This window comes from Rhinolophus sinicus, chromosome 14 (genome assembly GCF_057876585.1).
Source record: "Rhinolophus sinicus isolate RSI-liver-muscle chromosome 14, RSI-T2T, whole genome shotgun sequence".
In the NCBI taxonomy this organism is placed as follows: Eukaryota; Metazoa; Chordata; class Mammalia; order Chiroptera; family Rhinolophidae; genus Rhinolophus; species Rhinolophus sinicus.
The window spans coordinates 101,788,911-101,815,061 of NC_142514.1; the positions used below are offsets into that span (position 1 = coordinate 101,788,911).

At 46.9% G+C, this 26,151-nt stretch overlaps 1 protein-coding gene across 3 annotated transcripts in view; it reads left to right on the plus strand.

Annotated features, from left to right (window-relative positions):
* SCN4B (sodium voltage-gated channel beta subunit 4) overlaps positions 1-21,767 on the plus strand; it is a 28,424-nt gene extending 6,657 nt beyond the window's left edge. Inside the window, exons 2-5 of one of the 3 annotated variants that reach the window (XM_074335410.2) lie at positions 2,432-2,604; positions 3,602-3,830; positions 6,288-6,417; positions 18,008-21,767. In XM_074335410.2, coding sequence (XP_074191511.1) covers positions 2,432-2,604; positions 3,602-3,830; positions 6,288-6,417; positions 18,008-18,101 — 626 coding nt within the window. In that variant the 3' untranslated portion in view covers positions 18,102-21,767. Of the gene's footprint in view, positions 1-549; positions 648-2,431; positions 2,605-3,601; positions 3,831-6,287; positions 6,418-18,007 lie in introns of those variants that run through there. The other 2 variants (XM_074335409.2, XR_016018699.1) reach the window with 2 other exon arrangements.
* Positions 21,768-26,151: the final 4,384 nt, after the last annotated feature.

Genomic DNA, 26,151 nt, shown 5'->3' on the forward strand with positions numbered 1-26,151 from the left:
TGACCTTAGGCAAATCACCTCACCTCTCTATGTTCAATTGTCTCATCTGTGATGTGGAGCTATTCTAGCACATCACTCATAGTATGGGTGTGAGGTTTAAATGTGCCTGGAATACAGTAAAGGCTTGATAAATACATACAGCAGGGCCTTGAATTATGTAATGTCATTCAACATCATTTTGAGACAACGTTGGTAAGATGCCATAGGAACTCTTGTTTATATCAATTGGCCTATGGTAAAACTGGTTTCATTATACATCATTTTGCTTGAAGTCACCAAAGCTATCGACTATGTTAAGTGAGGACTTACTGTATCAGCTATTATCAGCAGTGGCAGGGGTTACGATTTGGTTCCTGGCCCGTGGGGTGTTATTTCTGAGCTTTGCGGTAAGAGCAGTCCACTTTGCCTTCAGAAGCTAAGGGGACTTAAAGAAGCTGAGGGGATCCTGGAGAGCAGGAGCCAAGCTGTCAGCTCTTCTTGCAGCTACTTCTCTGTCATTGTTTACAAAAAGCATTGCTCAGGTGCACCTTGCATCATTATCTCATATAGGCAAAACAAGAGGAAACTGGTTTATGATGCACCACGAAGGAATGAAGTCAGACAAAAGAGGTCCTTCCTCAAGAGTGAGGATTGAGAGAAAGAGCAAGGTTGGTAACTTTGAAAACAAAGACTAACCCTTGATGTCCTGGGAATAAGAATGGTTCTGGGAACCCTCGCTCAGCCAGCCACTAAGTGCAGTCCTCAGCCACGTCCCCTACCGTTTGGGGCTTTAGTTGTCCTGTCTCTAAAATAAGGCAGTGGGATTAATGGATCAGCCTGGATCTGTTAGCTCTGGAGGTCCAAGTAGTTGAGGGAACCTGCAGTCTAGGAAGAGGTGCCAGGGAAACTTTGAAATAGGAGGCAGTACAGCCAGGCGGCTGCTCTCAACTGCCCAAGAGCCCTTGAGTCAGACCCCAGTTCAGAGTCTAACTACTCCTAGAAGTTGTAAGGCTTTGGGTGAGACACTTCGCTCTTCTGAGCCTCACTTTTCCCACCTGTAGAATTTGGGTAGTAACACCCACCTTGCAGGTATGAAGTGAGAATGAAATGAGATCACCCACATGCATTGCTTACCAGGAAAGGGGCATTATTCTTGGGGATCACTGGGAACCTGAGTAGGGCCCTCATGTTCTCACCTGGGGTGACCCCAAGTACCATTTCATCTAGGGGCAAGGAGAGATGGCATCCAATTCCAACTGCCTCCTTCCATGACCTTGAGGTACAATGGGGCTTTCTCAAGGACTTTGTAGGGCAGGAGAAGGGCCAGGTTCCCTTATAAGGACTCATAAGGTGGGTTCCAGAGGCCATGAGTGGAAACTCATGGCTTTCTCTTGCCCAAAAGACAGGGATAGTATTGATGTGCTGGGAAGTGTGTGTGTGTGTGTGTGTGTGTGTGTGTGTGTGAGAGAGAGAGAGAGAGAGAGAGAGAGAGAGAGAGAGAGAGAGAGAGAGAGAGAGAGAGAGGTGCACTCTGGGGCCTTTCCCAGAATGAGGGTCTGGAGTGTGGCTGTGAGACGTGGGGGGTAGGATGGGCTTCTCCGGGTCAGGAGGGGATAGCAGGCTCAGCCCCCTCTTGGCACCACCTCCCACTTGCGGGCATTCGGGTTGTCCGGAATCTGCCTCCTCAATCTGTCTTCTTCAGCCCTCCCCCTCTTACTTTCTCTCCCTGATTACTTTTGTCGCTCCACCCTTGCTGCTGCCCAGTGCTGAGACCTGCGGCCTTTCTATGCACCCACCCACCACCTATTCCACCCCGGCTTGTCCGTTCTGCTCTCAGGTTCTGTTCAGTGGCCAAGGGCGTTGGATTCAGATGGCCAAGCAGGGTCCATCGGGAGTGTCCCTCTGCCTCTCCGCCCCTCGGTGCCGGTGGGGTCCTCTAGGGTTAGGTGACGACAGCCGCGGGGCGTTATCAGGGTACTGTGGCTGCAGTTTTCTCTTCTTCACCGTATGGATCCCGCTCAGTGCACCCCTCCGCCCTCGCCAATCCTGAAAACGTAACAAGGAGGCCGCACACTAGCCTAGGGGAAATTCCCACGGCAAATCGAAGGAGCCCGGCCTTCCCTTGGGGTGGGGCAGGGATAGCATTTTCAGCAACTGCGCCCACGGGACAGGGGACGCGGACCATCCACACCCAGGCAAGAGCCTCATTTTCTTGGGTAGGGGTGACCCCTGGTGGTCATTTAGATTGCCACAAGGGCTGCTAACTGGCCCAGAATTCAATCCTGCCTAGGCCAATGAGGAAGAAATGGAGAATTATGGCGGGTGGTCTAGGCAGTGTCAACTGAAATGGAGAACCATCTTCCTGATGTTAACACTGAGGGTGACCTTCCAGAGGCCCGGCCTGGAGGTTCTGGAGGGGTTTTATTAAGCGAGGTGGTGCCCCCTCACACAGGTCTCTTCTTGCTTCCCGTGTCCCTGTCGTTGGAGGTGTCTGTGGGAAAAGCCAACACCATCTACGCTGTCAACAGCACGGAGATCCTGCTGCCCTGCACCTTCTCCAGCTGCTTTGGCTTCCGTGACCTTGGCTTCTGGTGGTCCTACAACGGCAGTGATACATTCAAGATTGTAAGCAGTGGGGGAAGGGACAGTACAGCTCATATCCTCCTCCCTTCCCTGTTGCTTCACCCCTGCCTCATCCCAGACTATGGTCCCTTCTAGACTGACCCCACTGTGATAGTCCCAGAACTCACCCTTTGTCATCCTTTCTCCCAGTATTCTTTGCAGAGCCTATATAGAAAGATCTAAGTGGGAGGGATGCTTAGATCATGTTACCAGAATGTGGGGCCCGTTGGGATTCTTGGCTAGAGTCCTCTGTCTGGTCTGAAGAAATACCTAAAACTTGGATTGCTTGTGTAAAAGATAATAATTTAATTTAAAAAACAGGAGAGAGAAGGACCTTTGGAAGGCTTGGAGAGCGGGAATAAGAGTCCAAACGGGAGAAGGGCTATGGAACCGGACTTGGAAAGAAGGGAAAGGAAGCTGAGAAGAGAATGAGATCTGCAGGAGCATTAACAGGGCTGTGTGTGGGATGGGTCAATCAACATGTGTTTATTGAAGACTCACTCTGCAATCTAGTAGGGGATCCTAGACTAACATATGGGAAGCCACGAGTGACCAACCCTGGATATAACTAAATGCTGAATTCAGAGAGTGGTGACGGACAGTGCTGCAGGATTGATCCAGGTCTTGATGGAGGGCCAGAATTGAGATGGACAGGGGACGCATGTCAGCAAAGGATGGGGTAGTGACAGAGGGAAATGAGTGTGGTATTTGCAGGAGTCATTATAAAAGGCTTTTATGAAGAAAGCACTAAGAGCTGTGCTACATCCCAGGGAGACCTCAATAAAAGAACATGGGTTTGGCCTGAAGCAAACAAAGTTCAAGTTAGACAGGCAGAGTTATCGATACTGGAAGGAAAGCAAGAGGGAGGGAGCACCTCTAACCACAGGCTCCTCCTGGACCAGGACAGGGCAGACACCCAGCGAGAGGGCTGGAGTGATGTCATGACCCCTGACGACCCTGATTCTCTTGTCTGCCTCCTTTTCCTCCCTCTCCCTCCCAGCTCATAAACGGGACTGTGAAGAATGAGAAGTCTGACCCCAGGGTGCATTTGAAAAATGATGACCGCATCACTCTGGAGGGCTCCACTAAGGAGAAGATGAACAACATTTCCATTCTGCTGAAGGACGTGGATTTCAGCGACACGGGCAAATACACCTGTTATGTGAAGAATCCCAAGGAGAAAGATCTTCAGCACCATGCCACCATCTTCCTCCAAGTGGTTGATAAACGTATGCAGTGGGGGCTGAGACAAGGGTAGTGGAATAGGAAGGGCTGGGTGGTACCCAACTCAGTGTTACAATGAAATGGTAAAATGGACCACACTGGTGTTTTCTTTCACTTTATACTTTTAAGAGTCGCTAGAGTTACATCTGGAAGCTCACAAAACTTAGCTTGAACACTTTTTCTGCCACTGAATGGCTTATAAAAGAGACTTAGCCTCTCTCAGCCTCATTTTCCTCATCTGTAAAATTGTAATATGGCTGCATTCTCCCAGGGTTGTGAGAGAGAAGCTCCGTGGGAGGGTTTCGTGCTGAGTAAATCTCCCTCTGTGCATGCTGATTATTACTACTCTTCTGTGTTCCTTTAGCAAAAGTTGATTGAATGCCAGGTATTGTACCAAAAAGTGCTATAAATGCTCCACAATGTTCTTACTTGAGGGATTTACAGTTCAGGGTAGGACAGAAGAGAGGTAGCTAAATAACTGAAATAGAGGCAGAGCATTTAGACACATACGCAACATCTGGAGCTTAAATCCCAGCTGAACATTCCAATCTGACACAGGTGGAACAATTAGACAGTGAGGGACCATAGAATGAGGAGCCAGGTGGTCACATGACCCCACACACTGAAGGTGGCTGGGGAGGGGCTGGAGGAGTTAGGCTGGGCTTCATGGAAGAGGAGCCTGGAAAGCAAGGGAGGTGTAGAAGCAGAGAAAAAGGAAAGGGAACCTGTTCAAGGATTCTGATTGTGCCGTGTTTCATGTGTGCCTGGGGTTCACTGCTCTCCAGGGTGACATGGAATGCCTAGAGCAGGAGAGGCCCATGAGTTCAATGTTGGCTGGGCCACAGGCAGAGCCAGACGTTATCAGGCATCTTGTTCTGAGCCTGGAGTTATCCGAATCAAGTCTGCATATGGCATCACCTCTTCCTCTGTGTGTGGATGTCATCCTACTTTCTGCTCAGCCTTTTCAGTAGGGAAGAGAAGGGAAGGGAACCAACATTTATGGAGCATTTCTGGGTGCCAGGCACTAAGTTAGGCACTCTCACTTACCTTCTCTCCTTTGCTCCTCGCATACCTCTTCAAGCTGACCTCTCCGTTTTCAGATTCATTCATCCATCTATTAAAAAAATATTTATTGAGCACCTACTACGTGGCATCCATTGTTCTAGGTGCTGAGGATACACATGAACAAAAATAGACAAATTCTTGTCCTTTTGGAAATTGGAGGAGATATATAGAAAACAAAATAAAGAAGAAAATTGCATTGCATAAGAGAACATGGTTATCTTATGGAGCAGAAGTAGAATGGGGATGGAAAGCTGGGGTATTAGCAGGATCACTAGGGAAGGCCTCACTGGCAAAAGTGACATAGAGTGAGGACATTTGAAGGAGGTGAGAGAGGAAGCTGGGAGGATATTTTGGGGAAGATAGTCCAGGTATAAGGAACTGCAAGTGCAAAGGCCCTCAGGCGGGTGCTTGAAGAACAATAAGGAGGCCAGTGTGGCTGAAGCAGGATGAGTAATAAGATATGAATCAGATTAAGAGAGATTGTGTGGAGCCCTATAAAACTGAGTGACATGGGAGCCACTGAAGGGCTCTGAGCAGAAGAGCTAATGCTGGAACAGGCTCTCTGGCTGCTGTGCCAAGAATAGACAATGGAGTGAGGAGGCCAGTTAGGAGGCTACAACAAACACCCAAGCAAGAGATGTATTGGGTCAGAGTGGTGGTGAGAGGTCAGATTTGGAATTTGTTGAAGTTAGGGCCAACAGGATTCTCAGGTGGATAGGATATGAGGTTTGAGAAAAGAGAGGAGTCAAGGGTGACTGCAAGGATTTTGGTCAGAACAACTAGAAGTGTGGAGTTGGTTGAAGAGAGATGGGAGAGACTACGGGTGGAGTAGGTTAGGGAAGAAGTCAGTTCAGTTTTCAGATGAGGAAGCAGGATAGAAGGGTTAAATAAGTTGCTCGGCGTTACCAGCTTGTTAGTGACTGCTGAAATGCTGTTGTTAAAATCCAGACTATCTGATTCCAAAGTCCTCCCACCACATGAGAGGTATCATAGGGAGAGTCTTAATTTTCTCTGCACACACAAAAGAGACCTAGAAAGAGGCAATGCTATTCTCACATGGCAATCTGGGGATGAAGTCGTGACTCAAACCTGCGTCTTGTGGGCTCTGAGTCTGAATTATTTTAGAACTTGTGTGTGCACCTGTGGGAGGGTCTGTGTGGGGAGGGGAAGGTGGAGGGGAAAGGGGCCCCTTTGTGTAGTGCCTTAGCTGGGAGGGTGCCACATTCCAGCTTCTGGTTCTAGCTGTAAGGCCTGGGGAGGGGTGGGGGCCTGGGGGGGACGTATCCCAGAGGCTGGGGTTGGAGGCTACGTTGCCACGTTGCCACGGTGCTTGGCTCCAGGTGCTTGACTCCTGCTCTCCTTGCCCACCCCCTTCTCTCCCTGCTCTGGCCATGCAGTGGAAGAAGTGGACAACACAGTGACACTCATCATCCTGGCTGTTGTGGGCGGGGTCATTGGACTCCTCATCTTCATCCTGCTGCTCAAGAAGCTCATCACCTTCATCCTCAAGAAGACTCAGGAGAAAAAGTGAGTTGACTTCACAGCACACTTCTATCCTCCCACCAGCCTACCAGCCATTCTCATCTTGTGGGTGTACCCAGAATCCTCTTGTTTCACCATCATCTGCCCCCATCAGCCTTCCTCCTTCCAGCCATCTCCTCACCTCATCCTGTCTTCTTAATCCTACCACTCCCTTTCCTATCCCTACAATCCTCCTCTCCTCTACTAAATCCCATTCCCTCTTTCCTCACCTCCCAATAGGTATTTATTGAATACATTGAATTCACTGAGTATATAAATGCAATCCACTTGCTCCTCCTCATCCCACTCTCTTCCTGTCCTTCCCATTAGCCTCTCTCTTTCTACTTGTATCACCTCAACCTAAAGTCCTACAAAAGGACTTAAGAAGCCTTTTAAAAAATCAGAGAAAATACAAGATTCCATGTACAGAAACTCTAAAACGGGAAGACCCTTCTAGGGAGTCTTCTATTGTGAAATTCTGAAAATTCAAATGAGGGAGATAAAAAGATTTTAAAAGGCTGATACAGCCTCCAAGGAAGCCTAGGATAAATTCAGGTATAAAAATAGACATCCATAAGGGGAAGGGGAGGGAAGAAGAGGAGATACGGAGGGTGCAAGCCCCAGGCCCAGAATTGCCAGAACAGGCAGGCTCCTATGCAGCAGGTGGGACTGTTGCAAAACCAGAGCAGGGAAAAGACACTGAAAGTTGTGTTCTTAGCAAGAAAGAGGAGATGAGGCAGGCCTTCCACTGGAGCAGAAAGGTGACAGTAGCAGGGCAATGAATGAGAGAAAGGAGAACAACTCTGTTCCCATTCGCTTCATTCTGCTTTGTTGAGAGGAGGGAATGAGCTGGGAAGGGTAGAAATTACACTGGTAAGAGGGGAAGGAGGCTGAAGGGGGGATGTTAAGGGCGTTGGGGGTGGGGAGCAGGGAACCACTGGGCACTTCATCCCAGGCACTGGCTGAGATGCAGAACTCTTGGGTTGTCTCCTTGCATCACAGCCAGAGGCTGGGAGGGGTTTGGAGGCCTTCAGAGGGGCCAGAAGCATGCAGCATGACCACATTTTTGTTTTTAAATTTTATTTTATTAAATTTATTGGGGTGACAATTGTTAGTAAAATTACATAGATTTCAGATGTACAATTCTGTATTATATCATCTATAAATCCCATTGTGTGTTCATCACCCAGAGTCAGTTCTCCTTCCATCACCATATATTCGATCTCCCTTACCCTCATCTCCCACCCCCCACCCCCCACCCCACTTACCCTCTGGCAACCACTAAACTATTTAGTCTGTGTCTATGAATTTCTGTTTCTCATTTGTTTGTTTTGTTCTTTTGTTGTTTTTGGTTTATATACCACATATCAGTGAAATCACATGGTTCTCTGCTTTTTCTGTCTGACTTATTTCGCTCAGCATTACTCTCTCAAGATCCATCCATGTTGTCACAAATGTTCCTATATCATCTTTTCTTACCGCCGAATAGTATTCCATTGTGTATATATACCACAACTTCTTTATCCATTCATCTATCGAAGGACATTTTGGTTGTTTCCATGTCTTGGCCACTGTAAACAAAGCTGCAATGAAGATTGGAGCACACGTGTCTTTATGGATAAATGTTTTCAGATTTTTTGGGTAGATACCCAGGAGAGGGATTGCTGGGTCATATGGCAATTGTATTCGTAATTTTTTGAGGAACCTCCACACTGCCTTCCATAACGGCCGCACCAGTCTGCATTCCCACCAACAGTGTATGAGGGTTCCTTTTTCTCCACAGCCTCTCCAACACTTGTTACTATTTGTCTTGTTGATGATCGCCATTCTGACTGGGGTGAGGTGATATCTCATTGTGGTTTTGATTTGCATTTCTCTGATGATTAGTGATGTTGAGCATTTTTTCATATGTCTATTTGCCATTTGTATGTCCTCTTTGGAGAAATGTCTCTGCCCATTTTTCAATTGGGTTGTTTGTTTTTTTGTTGTTGAGTTGCATGAGTTCCTTGTATATTCTGGATACTAGCCCCTTATCGGAGGCACTGTTTGCAAAACTCTTCTCCCATTCAGTTGGTGGCCTCTTTATTTTGTCAATGGTTGCTTTTGCTGTGCAGAAGCTTTTAAGTTTCATATAGTCCCATTAGTTTATTTTAGCTTTTACTTCCATTGCCTTTGGAGTCAAGTTCATAAAATGCTCTTTGAACCCAAGGTCCATAAGTTTAGTACCTATGTTTTCTTCTATGCAGTTTATTGTGTCAGGTCTTATGCTTAAGTCTTTAATCCATTTTGAATTAACTTTGGTACATGGTGACAAATAGCAGTCCAGTTTCATTCTTTTTCCCAGCACCATTTATTGAAGAGGCTGTCTTTGCTCCATTGTATGCTTTTAGCTTCTTTGTCAAGAATTATCTGTCCATATTTCTGTGGTTTTATTTCTGGGTTCTCAATTCTATTCCATTGGTCTATGTGTCTGTTTTTCTGCCAATAATACCATGCTGTTTTGATTATTGTAGCCCTGCAGTACAAGCCAAAGTCAGGAAGTGTGATACCTCCATTATTGTTCTTTTTTCTTAAGATTGCTTTGGCTATTCGGGGTCTTTTGTGATTCCAAATAAATCTGATGATTTTTTGTTCTATTTCTTTAAAATATGCCATTGGGATTTTGATGGGGATTGCATTGAATCTGTATATTGCTTTGGGTAATATGGCCATTTTAACTATGTTGATTCTTCCAATCCATGAGCACGGAATGTCTTTCCATTTCTTTGTGTCTTCTTCAATTTCTTTCAAAAATGTCTTATAGTTTTCAGCATATAGGTCTTTCACATCCTTGGTTAAGTTTATTCCAAGGTATTTTATTCTTTTTGCTGCAATTGCAAAAGGAATTGTTTTTTGTATTTCTTTTTCTGAGATTTCATTGTTAGTATATAGGAAGGCAATGGACTTTTGTGCGTTGATTTTGTAGCCAGCAACTTTACTGTATTCGTTGATTGTTTCTAATAGCTTTTTGGTGGAGTCTTTAGGGTTTTCTATATACAGCATCATGTCATCTGCAAAGAGTGATAATTTAACTTCTTCATTCCCAATTTGGATGCCTTTTATTTCTTTCTCTTGCCTGATTGCTCTGGCAAGGACTTCCAACACTATGTTGAAAAGCAGAGGTGATAGGGGACATCCCTGTCGTGTTCCTGAACGTAGAGCAAAGGGCTTCAGTTTTTCTCCATTAATTATGAGATTTGCAGAGGGCTTGTCATATATGGCCTTTATTATGTTAAGGTATTTTCCTTCTATACCCATTTTATTAAGTGTTTTAATCATAAATGGATGTTGTATCTTGTCAAATGCTTTTTCTGCATCAGCTGATATAATCATATGAGTTTTGTCCTTTATTTTGTTTATGTGATGTATCACATTGATGGATTTGCGTATGTTGAACCATCCTTGTGCCCTGGGGATGAACCCCACTTGGTCGTGATGAATAATCTTTTTAATGCATTGTTGTATTCGATTTGCTAGAATTTTATTTAGGATTTTTGCATCGGTATTCATCAGAGATATTGGTCTGTAGTTTTCTTTTTTTGTGCTGTCCTTACCAGGTTTTGGTATCAGGGTGATGTTGGCCTCATAGAATGACTTAGGGAGTACTATCTCTTCTTCAATTTTTTGGAAGAGTTTGTGCAGGATTGGTATTAGATCCTCTTTGAAGGTTTGGTAGAATTCACTAGTGAAGCCATCTGGTCCTGGACTTTTGCTTTTGGGAAGGTTTTGGATGACTGATTCAATTTCGTTACTGGTGATCGGTCTGTTTAGATTTTCCAGTTCTTCATGGTTCAGCCTTGGAAGGCTATATGTTTCTAAGAACTTGTCCATTTCTTCTAGGTTGTTGAATTTGGTGGCATATAGTCCTTCATAGTATTCTTGGTTGATCCTTTGTATTTCTGTGGTGTCCGTGATAACTTCCCCTTTTTCATTTCTGATTTTGTTAATTAGTGTCTTCTCTCTTTTTATCTTAGTGAGTCTAGCCAAGGGTTTGTCAATTTTGTTAATCTTTTCAAAGAACCAGCTCTTTGTCACATTAATTTTTTCTATTGTCTTTTTGTTCTCTATTTCATTTAGTTCTGCTCTAATTTTTCTAATTTCCTTTCTTCTGCTGACTTTGGGTTTTACTTGTTCTTCTTTTTCTAGTTCTTTAAGGTGTAACATGAGGTTATTTATTTGGGAGTTTTCTTGTTTCTTGAGATAGGCCTGTAATGAGATAAATTTCCCTCTTAAAACTGCTTTCACTGCATCCCAAAAATTTTGGTAGGATGTATTTTAATTGTCATTTGTTTCTATGTATCTTTTGATCTCTCCTCTAACTTCTTCTTTGACCCAGTCCTTCTTTAAAAGTATGTTGTTTAATCTCCATGTATTTGTGTTTTTCCCTGCTTTCTTTTTACAGTTGATATCCAATTTCAAAGCCTTGTGATCAGAGAATATGCATGGTATGATTTCAATCTTCTTAAATTTGTTGAGATTGATTTTATGTCCCAATATATGGTCTATCCTTGAGAATGTTCCATGTACACTAGAAAAGAATGTGTAGTCTGATGTTTTAGGATGAAGTGCTCTATAAATGTCAATTATGTCCATTTCATCTAATGTGTCATTTAGGGCTACTATTTCGTTATTTATTTTCTGTTTGGATGATCTATCCATAGCTGTCAATGGTGTATTTAAGTCCCCTAGTATAATTGTGTTTTGGTCAAGTTCTCCCTTTAGTTCTGTTAGTAGTTGCTTGGTATATTTTGGTGCTCCCTGATTGGGGGCATAAATATTGATGACTGTTATGTCTTCTTGTTGTACAGTCCCCTTCACCATTATGAAATGTCCATCTTTGTCTCTTGTTATCTTTTTCACCTTGAAGTCTGTTTCATCTGATATCATTATGGCTACACCTGATTTTCTCTGGGTACCATTTGCTTGGAGTGTCAATTTCCACCCTTTCACTTTGAGTCTATGCTTGTCCTTGTAGCTGAGATGTGTCTCTTGGAGACAGCATATGGTTGGGTTTAGCATTTTGATCCAATCTGTTACTCTGTGCCTTTTTATTGGTGAGTTTAGTCCATTGACATTTAGGGTGATTATTGATATGTGAGGATTTCCTGTCATTCTGTCTTTAGTTTTCTGGTAAGGCTGTGTCTCCATTGTTTCTTTGCCTTTTTGTTGTTGTCTATTATTTCTGTGTGGTGGTATTCTATGATGTTTCCCTCTGTTTCTTCTTTTATTTCAGTATATATTTCAGTTCTGGATTTATTTTGAGTGGTTACCCTTAAGTTTATGTAAAAGAAAGTTTGATATTTAGAGTATTCCATTTTCTTCAGCACGCTTACTTTCTCCATTCCCATATTCCGGTTCAGGCCTTTCCTCTCCCCCTTTTTGAGTTTTGGTTGCCACAAATTGTCCCTGTTGATGGTGGTCAAATAGCCTCCTTTAGTATTTCTTGTAGTGCAGGTCGTGTATTAGAAAATTCCCTCAGCTTCTGTATGTCTGGAAAGGTCTTTATTCCTCCTTCATATCTAAAGGATATCTTTGCCAGATATATTATTCTTGGCTCATGATTTCTCTCTTTCAATAGTTTGAATATTTGGTTCCACTCCCTCCTGGCTTGTAGAGTTTCCGCTGAAAAATCTGATGACAATCCAATGGGCTCTCCCTTGTAAGCCACCGTCCTCCTTTCCCTGGCTGCCCTGAGGATTCTTTCTCTGTCGTTGATTTTAGACAGCTTCAATACAATGTGCCCTGGAGAAGGCCTGTTGGGATTGAGGTAACTAGGTGTTCTATTTGCGTCTTGGATTCGAGGGTCCAGTTCTGTCCACAAATTTGGGAAGTTCTCATCGACAATTTGTCTGAATATATTCTCTCTTCCCTTCTCTCTTTCTTCTCCTTCTGGTATGCCCATTATTCTTATATTGCTCTTTCTGATGGAGTCAGAAAGTTCTTGTAGAATTCTTTCACTTCCTTCAAGTCTCAAGTCTCTCTCTTCTTCTATCTGTGTCATTTCCAGGTTTCTATCTTCGATGTCACTGATTCTTTCCTCCATCTGGTCAACTCCACCACCCAAGCTGGTTATTTCATTCCTAATTTCCTCTATTGAGTTCTTAATCTCCAGAAATTCCATTTGGTTCTTTTTTAAAATTTCAATCTCTTTCGTAAAATGCCCATGCTGTTCTTTGATTGAGTTTCTGAGTTCATTCAACTGCCTATCTGTGTTTTCTTGCATTTCGTTGAGTTTTTTCAGAACTGCAATCTTGAATTCTCTGTCATTTAAGTCACATATTTCTGTATCTTTAAGTGCCTTCTCTGGAGATTTTTCACCTTCTTTCTGAGCTATCTTTTTGCCTTGGTTATTCATGGCAATTACTAGTTTACTATTTCTCTTCCTAGACATCTACAGGAGTGACTTCCGCAACAGGTTGATAGGAAGAGGTCTACCCCGTTTTCCAGTACTTGTTGGTAGAATGTTTTATTATCTCTCCAAATGCAATTTATTTTTCTTCTCCCACACGGCAGTGCCATGTTTTCTCTGCACTATTCCTGCTTCTCACACAATGGGGGGGACTCCCTGGGAGACAGGCCTCTCCTCTGTTAATAGTTCTTCTAGGTCACAGGGCGCAACGTCCCGGTGGGTATGCGGAGAGCTTTTGATGCTCCAAAGCTCTTTCAGCTCCTGATTCAGAGCCCGTATGTCTCAGCAGTTCCGCTCACTCCTGCAGGGATCCGCCCAGATAAGTGGGATCAGGGGCGGGGTGAGTCGCGAGAGGTGGCCCAGAGCAATGGCGGCGACCACCACCACAGCCGGTCCTGCTTCAACAGTTCCCTCCCCTCTGCTGGAACCAGCTGGGCTGTGAATCTGTGTCTGCGGCCCACAGTTCTCAAAACAGCAAATTTTCTGTTGTTTTGATCTGACACTGCTACTGTTTCGCTTCTAGCACCGGGCAGGTGGGGGCGGGGCGAGCTCTGGGAGGGGAGGGAGGCGGCGGCTAGTCTCAGTGCCTAAAGCTCCGTTCTCTGCTCGGCAGTGCGGGCTTAAACCACCGTTGTCAGCCTTCTTCCCTCAGTCTTTTCTCCGAGGTCTCTGCCGTGAGCGTTGGGTTCAGCCGTGTTATATGCTGCCCCCTCAGCCCTGTGGAGCCCTGGCGGAGCCCTAGCAGTCCGAGTTCTTCCCTCTCCCGCAGCTGCAGTAGTTCCGGGAAGCAGCGAGCTCGGAGCACTGAGCTAGGTCCACGTCCTGCGCGCGGCTCCGTGTCCGCGCACTTCTCCCTTCCCTCCTCCCTCCACTCGCGCGAATCTCCCACCTGTAGGTGATTTCAGTCGGTAGTGGGCCTCTTCGTCTTGCCTGTCTGCTGTGCAGGGAGTCCCCCGTGGAGTCTTCGTTGTTCGACTCTTTGTAAACTCCAGGGGAGCTTTATAGAGGCTCACCTCACGCCGCCATTTTTCCGGAAAATCCCGCATTTTGTTTTTAATAACTAATATTACTATTGATGGTGAGCAAAATTGGAGAACAAAGTATTCAACATGTGGTTTAAAAGCACTTAGAAAAGAAAATAGTGATCCTTGGGCACCATCATAGGTTCATTGAAAACAAGACAGGTTAAATATTTTTTCTCTAGGACACTGGTGGGTCAGGAGACTGCTATAGATAATAACACTTCCTGTCATTTATTGAATGCCTACTATTGTCTCCAGGCATTTTTATCCATAGTTTTTATTTTACAGTTGAGCAAAGTGAGGCTCAGAATGGTTAAATGACTTGCCCAAGGCCACACAGCTAGTAAGTGATAGAGCTGGGATTTTAACCCTAGATTGTTTGGCTTCAAAGCTTAACTCATTGCCACCATACCCTACTGATTCACGGGGTATATCTAGAGTTCATTCTTTCATTTGGTGGCTATTTTTGAGGTACTGTGTGCAAGGCACTGTGCTAGGTGCTCTGGGAAATTCTGGAAGGAATGACGTTCTGCCTTTAAGCAAAGGGTGTATACACAGATAAATATAATACAAGGTAGAGGGGATCAGTGCCAGGAAGGAGGTGTGACAGAATGCTGCAGGGATTTAGAAGAGGGTGGTATATGAGGAAATCATTTTTGGCTAAAGGGATGTTTTTTTGTAGTCCTTGCATGATGGACATAATTTAAGCCTTGGGGAGGGTGAAGAGAAGGGTGTTTCAGATGGGAGAACCACTGAGAGGAAAGGCAGAAAGTCTGGGAAGTGGGCATGTGTCTGGAGAACAAGACATTTTGTTTGTTGAGAGAGTGGGGGGTGGGGAGTTTGTAGGGAGGAAGGGGAGAACAAGCCTGCAAAGGAGGCTGGGGACAGGCACTTAAGGACCTGGGAGTCCAGGCTGAAATTGGCTTTCCTTCTGACTGCAGGGGAGCTGGTGAGGGCTTGCAGGGCCTGGCATGATCAGAGGCCTTCAGAAGAAAGGGTCTGGCCAGAGTGGGCAAAGGGCCTGGGTGGGGAGAGGCTGGAGGCAAGAGATAGGCCCTGGGGAAGCCTAAGAAGGGTCCTCTGAGTCGCGAGGAAAGACTACATTAACAGCAGAGATGGGGTGGTGTCCTGAGATGAAGGAAGGTGTTGGACATCTCACCATGAATTCTGGGCTTTCATATATGGGTGTAATTCCCTCTGCCTGGAATGTGTCCTCTCTCTTTTCCTGCTCATCTTTCCTGGTCTCAGCTTAAATGACAAGTCCAAAGAGCCTTCCCTGACCCCTAGAAGGAGCCTTCCTAGGTTGAGTCCCTCCCTGGTATATCCCTATGCTACCATTTACAAAATTGTATCATAGTCACTTGTTTAATATCACATTCCTTGAAAAATTGCAAGTTTTCTGAGAGCAAGCACCATGTAAAATTATACACCCTTCTAGCTTGACACAGTGCCTGGTACTCAGTAGGTTCTCAATAAAGAAATATGGATGGTTAGGTGAATAGGAATTGGCTGGATTGACCATACTATATACCGTGTTTCCCCGAAAATAAGACCTAGCTGGACAATCAGCTCTAATGTGTCTTTTGGAGCAAAAATTAATATAAGACCTCGTCTTATTTTGCTATAACATAAGACCGGGTGTTATATACAATAGTATAATATAATATAATATAATATAATATAATATAATATAATACTGGATTTTATATTAATCTTTTGTATACTGTAATGTATATACACAGTATACTGTATACTGTGTATACAGTATACTGTAATGTATACTGTATATATCTATATATCCATATATAGATATAAAAGGTGTGATAAAAAATGTGGTGAATGTTTAAATTTAAAAAAATGTATTACAGTAAAAACACACTGCCATTAATCCCCCTCAAAATACCCCCCCCCCCCCCCAGCTTCGAACACACTTACCCCATCGTTCTTGCCGCTTTCTGAAGCAGCTCTGGACGTCCTCTTTATCTTTAGTTGTGCTGTCATGGCTGCCTCCATGTCCTGAATCATTTTGATTTTGGGGAAGAGCCGTAAGTCTCACGGTGCCAGATCCATTGAATAAGGTGAATGAGTCACACCGTAATGTTTTTATTTGATAGAAATTGCTGTACCAGAGCGATATGTGACATGGAACCTTCCATCATGATCACAAAATATGGTGAATGCTGCTGCCAAGTGCCATCCAATGGAAAGGCAGGGATCTTCAATACAGGAAGTGGAATGTTGAACCTTAGTAACAGTGTGTTACAAGTTTCAACTTGTTTGGTGCAGTCAGTTGAATGTGAACTATGGTTTGAGAGAAGGTGTGTTTTTTAAGTGTGCCATAAACCATCCTCCATCATGACAATGCTCTGTGTCACATATTGCTTCTGGTATATAGCAATTTCTGTCAAATAAAACCATTACAGTGTGTCCTCATCCACCTTATTTACCGGACCTGGCACCATGCAACTTCTGGCTCTTCCCCAATGTCAAAATGACCATGAAAGGTAAACGTTTTGAATCGATTCAGGACATCGAGGCAGCCACGACAGTGTAACTAAAGACACTCACGAAAGAGGACTGCCAGAACTGTTTCAGAAAGTGGCAAGAATGGTGGGATCAGTGTGTTTGAAGAAAGGGGGAGTATTTTGTGGGGGATTAATGGCAATGTGTCTTTTACCATGTTAAATTTTTTTATTTAAACATTCACCATATTGTTTGAGCACACCTTACATAAACAGAGGGTGCCAAAAATATATATATATACACATTTTGAGAAAGGAAAACAACTATTAAAATTATGATACTCAATATACACCGATAACAAAAGATGAATACAAGTCACGTTTGAGTTCTGCAATTACAAGAGGTGCTCAAAGTGGTTACCATCAGCGTCCAGACACTTCTAATTACGGCAAACTACTGCTTGAGCAACGTTGACCAAAGTATCCACTTGTATACTTTTTTTTGGCACCCCCGGTGTATGTATGTGTGTGTATGTGTGTGTGTGTGTGTGTGTGTGTGTGTATATATATATATATATATATATATATATATATATATATATATATATATATATATATATATATTCCATCTGAATAGGGATCTCCAGGCATATTTTACAGGGCTCTGCTTGTTTGTTATTATTATTATGATTTGAACTACACTAGGAATGATATACTTATCAAATTTCCAGGAACCTAGTGACTACGTTGGAGAACAAAATTGGGATCTAGAAGGATCCAGAAGGCTGGAGCTATGGACTAAATCCTACAAGATGAAATTGATGAGGACAAAGGTTAAGTCCTTTCTGAAGGCCTGAAACTGGACTATACAAGTTCAGGGTGAGGCTAGGATATAGTTTCACAGCAGCTGTGAAAAAGCCATGGAAGTTTTCATGAGCAGAAAGCTGGGCATGACGTAGCAGTCAGGTCTTCCCTGGAGAGCACTGCTGTTGAAGTAGGATATACTTAAATTGGAGCATGTCTAGCGCAGGGCAGTCAGGGTGGCGATGCTCCTGGAGGGGGTATCTTCCCATCTAACTGTCTCTCCTTCCTGCAGCCTTCTGCCCTATCCCACCACTCTGCCCACACCTGCCATCCTCGGTGGCAGAACCTCTATCTGCTCTGCCCCTTCCATGTTCCTTCTTCTACCTCTGTTCACAGTGAGCTCAGGGAGGAAGGGCCTGCTGGGGGCCCTACATGGGGAGCCCTTTGCCTTCAGCTTATAGCACACTGGACCTTCCCCTGGGTTGGCACAGCCTGGGAAATACCTGGTTTGGCTTCCTCCCAGCACTGACCTTTGGGAACGGTGCCTGGTACTCTTGCCTCCTGCCACACTGAGATGACTAGATGATGATAGCTAGCCTTATTGAGTACTTTCTATGTGTCAGGCACTGTTCTTTGACTCTTCCCAGCAATCCCACAAAGAAGGTGTCATCGTTACATCCATTATATAGATGAGGAAACTGAGGCAGAGAGGTTAGGAGACTTGGCCTCTTGCTACGTTAGTTCTATGAAAGGCCAGGGCGAGGGCTGGGCACAGGGGGCTACTGTTCCCACTCCACAATTTATCTGTTACTCTTGCTTTTCCTCTTGCTAGTGCCCGTCTCTCCTCTCTCCCTCTCCAGGAAGGAGTGCCTTGTGAGTTCCTCAGGAAATGACAATACGGAGAATGGGTTGCCGGGCTCCAAGGCGGAAGAGAAACCACCAACAAAAGTGTGAGCCCCTGCTTGGGGCCAAGCAGCCACAGGGAGCCTCACTTTCTGATGGTGAAACTGATGCTTAAGCCGTGTCTGTGAACCCACGTGCCTGAAACATCTGCTGCTTGGCTCAAACTGTAGTCTTGCTGGGTGGGGAGAAACTAGGGTCTTGTCCAGCCTGCCCCACCCCCTCCCCAGCCAGGGCTCTCCAGGGATAAGGACTGGTGAGGGGAGGGGGCCTGTGGAAGTTTCAGGGAAGAAAAGGAGGGGCTCAGGTGGTGTGGAGGGCTGGTCCCCGAACACCGGGTTGGTGGAGCTACTTAAGTCTCCCCATCCTATACGAGCAATACCTTGGTTTTCCTCCAGATTTCTCTTCAAGAGAGACTTGGGGGATCAGTGAGGTCTGCCCAAGTAACTGGATTTTTGTGTGGAGAATTAACCGTTTTGATGGTAGGAGTGGCCTAGAGGACTTTATACAGAATCTTGGGATGGGAGATGGCTGGAGGGGGGCCTACAGTGAAAGGCTTTGATGGATTCCTGACCCCCTCATATTGCTCTTGTGAGGCACTTCCCTTCCCCCCTCATCTCAGGGTGCCTGATTGCCTTGGGCCCACAACCCATGCTCCCCCAACCCCTGCTACTCAGAGTCTCTGAACGCTTCTAACCAGGGCTAGCTGCCTTGGTCTTGAGGAGTCTTGGTCCACGTAGCCTGCTCCTCTGATCTCTGGGTTCCTGAGGGGCGCGGGAAGGGGTCCCTCAAGCCATCCTGGAGCACTGGGGTGCTGCATATGCCTTCCCTAGCATTTCAGGATGGCAGATATTGGAGAACCAGTGTCCTGGGTTTCTCAGCCACTGGAATGCCTACCCTAGCCCTGCCAATGCTGGCCACCCCTTCTTCTTGGTATGGCAGGACCATCTCCATTCCTGGAAACTCCCAAGCCTGGCTCTGCCCTGCTCTTTTTCGGAAGCAACAGGTGGCATCATCTTCCCATTGGCTTGCCCCTCCCATGCCCCACCACCACACCTTCTCCCCTGACTCAGGGTTGTTCATCTCCAACCCTGGGTCAAGGGCTTGCCTTCACCTCAGGGATCTTCTTCCTTTGGATGAAATGGCCCCTGGGTTTTCCAGCTGCTTTCTGCTCAGTTGTGGTCCCTTCTCTCCCCCCGCCCACCAGGGTTGGGGAGGAGTAGGGAGAAAATGCCAACAGTTTTCCTAGAACTGGTTTGTACACTCCTATGTGTGGGGCTAGACCATGCCTTAGCTCCCAGGTTCTAGCTCGTACCTTCCCTCCTGTCTCCAGCCCAGCATAGCAACCAACTCTGGTGTGGCACTGGTGGAGGAACGGCCCCCACCCAGGGTCATGCAGGAGACCAGGGGGCTGGGGTTGTGTCACCAATGGTCCCTTGGCCAGTGACTGAGTCTTGGCAACATCTGCCAAGTGCTCCCATGGGGGCCCATGACAAGGGATGGGGTGGTATTTTCCCCGGGAAGGGAAGTGAGGGATGGCATGGAGATGTGATAATGCAGGTTCTTCACCATCTGCTCCCACTCCCTCACTCTCATGGAATTTCTAAGACACTGCTCTCTGGGCCCCTGGGAGGGATGGGAGGGAAGTAACCCCCTTTTCCACAGTGTATGTGGACCTCAGGACTCTCCCTGCTAAAAAACAGCAGCAAGCTTCCCCAAGGGTGGAGTTGGGGAGAGACTGAGGAAAAGCAGCCCCTGCAGAATGCCATGGCTGTGGCCTGTGGCCTTTGCCGAACCTGATGTGCTCACAGGTTCACACTCTGATCTGTCTCTGTCCCTCTCGTTCTTCTCCACCCATTAATAATCCTGGGCTCGAGTTCAGATTTTCCTGGCTTTCGGAATAGACAGACCAGCGCCACCAGCCATTTGGGAAACTTTTTATAGTTGCCATCATGCAAAACTGCTTTCTTCCTTCTTAGCTTCTACGTTTGGTCGGGCAGTGTCTTGCACTCCTCTTACTGAGGAGAGATATACATGAGAGCGGGCCCAGGCATACAGAGTGGGGAGAGGAAAAACGTCATCCTCTTCACTCCTGGGTCTACTGCTGACTAAGATGTGGGTCATGCACCTTCTCTGGGCTCAGTTTTTCCCATCTATAAAATGGGTATAATAATACTTACCTACCTCACAGGACTGTTGTGAGGCTTGGCAAGTTTTTATTTAAAAAATCTTTGGGGTTGTGAAGGGATCTAGGAGGCCAGGTATTATAGTCGGTGGCACTGATCCAAGGCCACGTTGTTCTCTTCTCTGTGTCCCACCCCTGTAACTCTCTCTCTCTCTCCCCACCTCTCTTTCTTAAAATTATTTTAGTCTTTGTAATGTTAGAAACCTTGGCTCTGATGCTTAAAGCTTCTTGTCTACAGGTTTTGGTTGGTGGTTTTTAATAGAGGCGACTGGGACTGTAGGGGCCACGTTTGATTGCCCCAATGCCTGGGATTATCCATTGGTGTTTTGTGAGTGGGGACTAAGGATGCTAAATTCATTCCCCACAACAAAAGATTGCTTTGCCCCAATGCTGGCATACCCACAGAGAAACACTGGCATGGATTTGCAGTAGAATGTATATGGACAAAGCCATCTTCCCAGGCAGACTCAGTGTGTGCCAGTCTCCGAGGCGATCTCCAGGGGCTGGCAAGTGTGTTTCCAGGACTTGTGGGCTAGAGAGAGCCATTTACAAAGTGGATCTTAGAGCCCTAGATGCATGCAGCTGTGCTGACAATAAAGTCAGTGAGACCAAAGACAAAGTCTTTCTCAGCTCCCAATCCTTGACCTCAAAATAGGGCTTCAGCTTTCCGGGCCTTGGGTTTCTCCCCACATAGGAACTGAATAGAAGGCAACCAGAATGAAACTATGATTCTATAGAGATATGGGAGAGGAGCCAATGGAGCTCAGACTTTTCACATCTGTCTGGCTGACCAGAACTGGAGGTGAAGTGAGGGTGTGAGAGCATGCTCCTGAGATGGTGGCAGGTGAGGGTGTGCATGTGTAGATTGGGCACACAGTGTGCACGTGGAAATGCATGACTGTGGAGCGGGTAGGCTGTTCATAGAGAGGGGATGTATGGAGGTGTGTGTAAAGGCTAAATGTGCCCGAGATGGCGAGACTGTGCATTTCAGGAGCTATCTTTCCTGGCCTGAGCTATACCTGTTGGCGCACCTGGAGGCAGAGAAAGGATAAGAGACAGAGGGGAAGACCAGTCATGCTCTTGGGGGTCTATAACTCTATGACTCCATTTCACTGTTACAGACAGCTACCATCAGAGTGATAGCAGGAGGGGGTACAAGAAGGGGACTTCTTGGGAAAATCCTATAGCTTGCTTCATTTAGTTTGTCCCAGGTTGGAGTCCCTACCTACCCACCTCCCACCTGATATGCAGTGCTTTTGACTATCTTATGCATGGTTTATTCCTCTGGCTTGAATGACAACAATGCCCATAGTCAATTTCCTATATAACTATAGATCAAAATGTTGCTGCAGGAGGCCATGGGAGGCCTCAGGCTGAGGTGTCTCCAGTAGGTGCAGCTGTATACACTCTTAGCACTGATTTGTGTTCAAGCACGGAATGAATGTGATCAGACTGCCTTGCCTTTACAACATATTTTGCATTGTAAAATTTTATTTAGCTTTGCCTTGGATTAAATAAAAATTATGTTGAATAGACATAGACTGTGGTCTCTATTTTTGGCTAATCGGGAGTTGGGTTCCAGTTTTGTTACTTGCCAGCTGTAACTCGGATGAGTTTCTTTACTTTCTTGAGCCTCAGTCTCTTTGTGTATAAACTGTTACCTGCCTAGATGAGATACACATGTAAAAGGCCTAAGACTGTCTGGCATTCTCACAGGCATCCAAATCATATTAGTGCTAATACCTTCTCTGGAGAAGTTGGAAGGTGGGAATTTAATACTGAAATCATTGCCAGAGCCCTCCTTGTAAGAATGACCTTGGTAATGATGTTGGTACCATTAAATGTCATCATATCTCTTTCCCCGGGCCCCCCAGCCTCAGGTTAACATTTGGATCCAGGTGAAATCTGTTTCAAATGAACAAGGACAACCTTAAAGAGGAACCGCACAAAACAGTTTACTGATTGGAGCATATGGGCACAGTGGACTTTGCTTGGCTGGTCGTTTCAGCTTGTTCGACCAGCCAAGGGGACAAGCTATCTGAGGGACGGGGAAGGAGAAAGCTTAGGCTTATACCTCAGGATTGACTCTATCCATGTCCATTTCATATTGTCCATTTTAAATTATTTGAGCATAGGTTACAAGCACTCTTGCATTCAGAAGAGTTTCCAGCTACTGGGCCTAAGGCCAGGCAGGGAAGGAATCGGGGATACGTATGAGTGTGTGTGTGTCTGCTTATGCTCTTGGACTTTATCACACCATAATTTCTCAACATACCATATCCCTCTTTTCAGTGGATTCACCTCAGACTGCATTTCAAAGGGATTCAAACACTAAGTACTCAAAAGATCTTGTTAAAAGACTTCTTCCTCAATCAAGGATCCCAGGAAGGTAGAGGTCCCTGAGGTCCTCAGTTTCAGTAGGTGTCTCCGCCAGTGCTGCTTTCTCAGCCCTCAGCTACAGTAACTGTCTTGCCATAGACCCTGCTCGCAGCGCCATTTGTTGTGCGAGGTGGCCTGTAGGGTCTCTGCTCCCGCTCCCCACGTAAGAACTCAGGACATGGTGAGGCCAAAAAGGAACACCCATGGAGCCATAGGTAGGGGAGTCATACCACTATAGTCTTGCTGGAGGCTGGAGTCACATGACGTGTGACCTGCTGTCTGCTTTTCTGCCAACCAACCGACTCCCCCTCCCCAGCCCACTTGCGGCAGTTATATCAGTGGCCAATTGGCTAACCGGCTACAGCTGATGGCCAACTAGCCACAGCCGACTGCCATCTACTGCCACCCGAGCCGGCACCCCTCCACATGAGGCCCAGAGCCTAGAAACTGCACTCCTGGCTCTGTCCCCACACTCCACCCCTACAGGGTCTCGCCTCACAATCTACGTGACAAGCGTCTTTCACGAGGATCCCTGTGCCGTATTAGCCTACTGACACCTACGGACGAAAAGAAACAGTAGTCTGAGGAACCAACAATGGCAAATCCCTTCCATCTGGGAGGATACATGCCAGCTTCTTGTCCTGGGAAAGGAGGGTTGCTGCCACTGGCACCTTTCCCGGTTTGTGGTATCAGACCTTTATGGCAGTGCTTGGGGTCCCTTGCATAGTTTCAACATGTAACAGAACAGGGACCCCATAATAGGCCATAGTGAGAGCACATAGGTTCCCCGCAAAATCATCCCAGTACGGGAGCTCCGTATACTACAGTCACTTGTGGTGGCCACTCAGCCACCACCCCTGGCGTCACTTGCAAATCATGAGTCAAACCGGTCCCCCATGGGGCTATCAGGCCCAACCATCGACAGTGAGGGCTTTTGACTTGCCAGGGCCAAGTCCATTGCTGCTGTTCCCCTGCTTTCAAGCATGTGGGTGCTGGCAGCAAAATGTTCCCATTTCTGCCGTAGCCTGGCTTTAGCAGCGTCTCCCTGGTGGTAACTTGTAATTGAATGGGAGCGGCCGTTCGATGTAGCAGAGCTTCTACTGGCGCAGGCCCTCCCTTCCGTGGTCTCTCATTCAGGACTCTCAGGACGTCCCATAGACAAGAGGCCCAGTCACGCAGCATGGGAGGGTGTTTTGACACTCGGAGACCTTGCTTCAAAAGGCCATTGTAGCATTCAACCATGCCACCTGCTTGTGGATTGTACGGGGTGTGAAACAACCATTGCACGTCCATCCTGGCAGCCCAGCGCTGCACTTCTTGCCCCGTAAAATTGGTACCCCTGTCACTTTCAATGACTTGGGGGCGCCCATAGAGGGCGCACAGCCGTGTAAGGGCGACCACTGTATGCTGCTGATCCACAGCCGGACAGGGCCAAGCAAACATCAACCCCATAGCAGTGTCCACTGCTGTAAATGCATATATCGCATTGCGGGCCTTAGGCAGGGGTCCAATTGTGGGGGCAGAGCCCCAGAAAGTAGTTTACAGGCTCTCGGCCTCACGTGGAGGGGTGCTGGCTCGGGTAGTAGATGGCCATCAGCTGGGGCTGGTCGGCTGTCAGCTGTAGCCATTGAGCCATTAGCCACTAATATAACTGCTGCGGCTACGGAGGAGAGTGGAGGAGAGTGAAAGAGAGTCGTCGGTGGGTTGCAGACAAAACGGACAGCAGGTCGCACGTCCAGTGAACCCAGCCTCCAGTGAGACCGTAGTGGTATGACTCCCCTACCTATGGCTCCGTGGGTGTTCCTTTTTGGCCTCACCATATCCTGCGTTCTTGTATGGGGAGCGGGAGCAGAGACCCCGCAGGCCTCCCTGCATGACAAACGGCGCAGCGAGCAGGGTATGGTGTCGGCTGAAACTCGCCGGAATGTACTGGAGCAGTTTACACGTATAAAAGCTCAGCTTCGTAAGCAGAGTGCGGTGCCGGCCAAAACCTACCAAAGCATGGTGGAGCGGTTTGTTTGTGTGAGAGCCCAGCTTCGGGAGGCCCATGAGGAGCGACACTGGGAACGGGAGGCGCGGTCTGCCTGGGAGACTCGAGCCTCCAGCTGGCACACCACCTTCTTGGGCATAGAAGGCGGTGTCCTCCTTTTGTTGATCTGCTGTGGCCTTAGGATCCGAAGCTTGTGGATAGCTTACAAGGAGGCCTCCACCCACTCAGACACCTGCCACGGTGAGCAAGATTCCGACCAGGTAGGAATGGCGTCTGACTCTGGGCAGGAGGATGTATGGCCCCCACACAGTATATGGTGTTCGGTGGCCACTGTTCTCAAGAGTTGGACCCCCAAGGAGGGGTGGGAGGACATGGACGGCTCTCCAGCCAGCGTGGAGAGGGCCCTGCAGGCTCTGGCTGAGCGGTTGCCGAAGGAGGAGAAGGCTACAGCCGGCCAGGTGGGCTGGATGTTCCTCATGGCTTTGAGTCTCAACACGGAAAATGTGCTTAATGCAAGGGCCCAGGTGCTTGACCAGGTGTCCCGATTGGACGCGCTGGAAGCCCAGGTCCGCCTGTTAGAACAGGGCCCCCAAGGTGGAGACTCTGAGGCAGAGGAAGCAAGTGGAGAAAATGTACCTCCCAACCCCCAAGCCTGGCCCATCATGAAGCACAAGGTAAAGCATGAGCAACCTTTGGGCCCCGGGGGCGTTGCTGCCGGCAACCCAGCTGTGACTGAGTTCACAACCTACACCCCATACACTCCCACTGAGTTGCAGGAGCTGGGGAGGCGGTACCGACAGCGCCCTGGAAAGCCAGTCTCGGCTTGGCTGTTACGTTTATGGGATGAGGGAGCAGACAACATTCTCTGCTCCCCAGGCGAGATGGAAAAGCTAGCCTTCGTGACAGTGCATCCGTCCCTGCAACAAAGGTTACAAAACTGCCATAGGTTGGCCAACAACCAAGGCAACCATTCTCTAATGGTGTGGCTCACAGCTGCGGTACGCACCGTATGGGGACAGGCTGGCGAGCTGCCAGACACTGTGAGTCAATGGCAGTCTTATACAGAACTTACGCAAATAATCCGTGAAATGGGTATGAGACATGCTATTTTTAACCTCAACATGCAGGGCCCAGATGACGAGCTTTTAACAGCCAGCATGAGAGATCTGGTTTTGGACACTGCACCTGCGAGTGCTTTTGGATCCTTGGTTGCTATTCTTACACCGTATGTAGGGCGACGGATCCATGAAGTTACAACTGCCATGGCCACCGTAGGGGATGTTGAAAGCCGGAGGCGAAGGAAGTTAAGACAGGAGGTCCGCACAGTTGAGACCTGGAAGCCCACACCAAAGGTAAAGGGGCGAGGTCGCGGGCCTCAGAGAGTAACACGCGCACAGATGTGGCGTGATCTCGTGGCAGCAGGTGTTGATCAGGAAAAAATAGACCAGCAACCCAATGCACTCCTGCTTGAACTTTGGAAACAGTTGCGTCCGGAACAACAATTCCGGAGAAACATAAAGGAGGAGTCTGGGAAAGTGCGACCCGTGTCC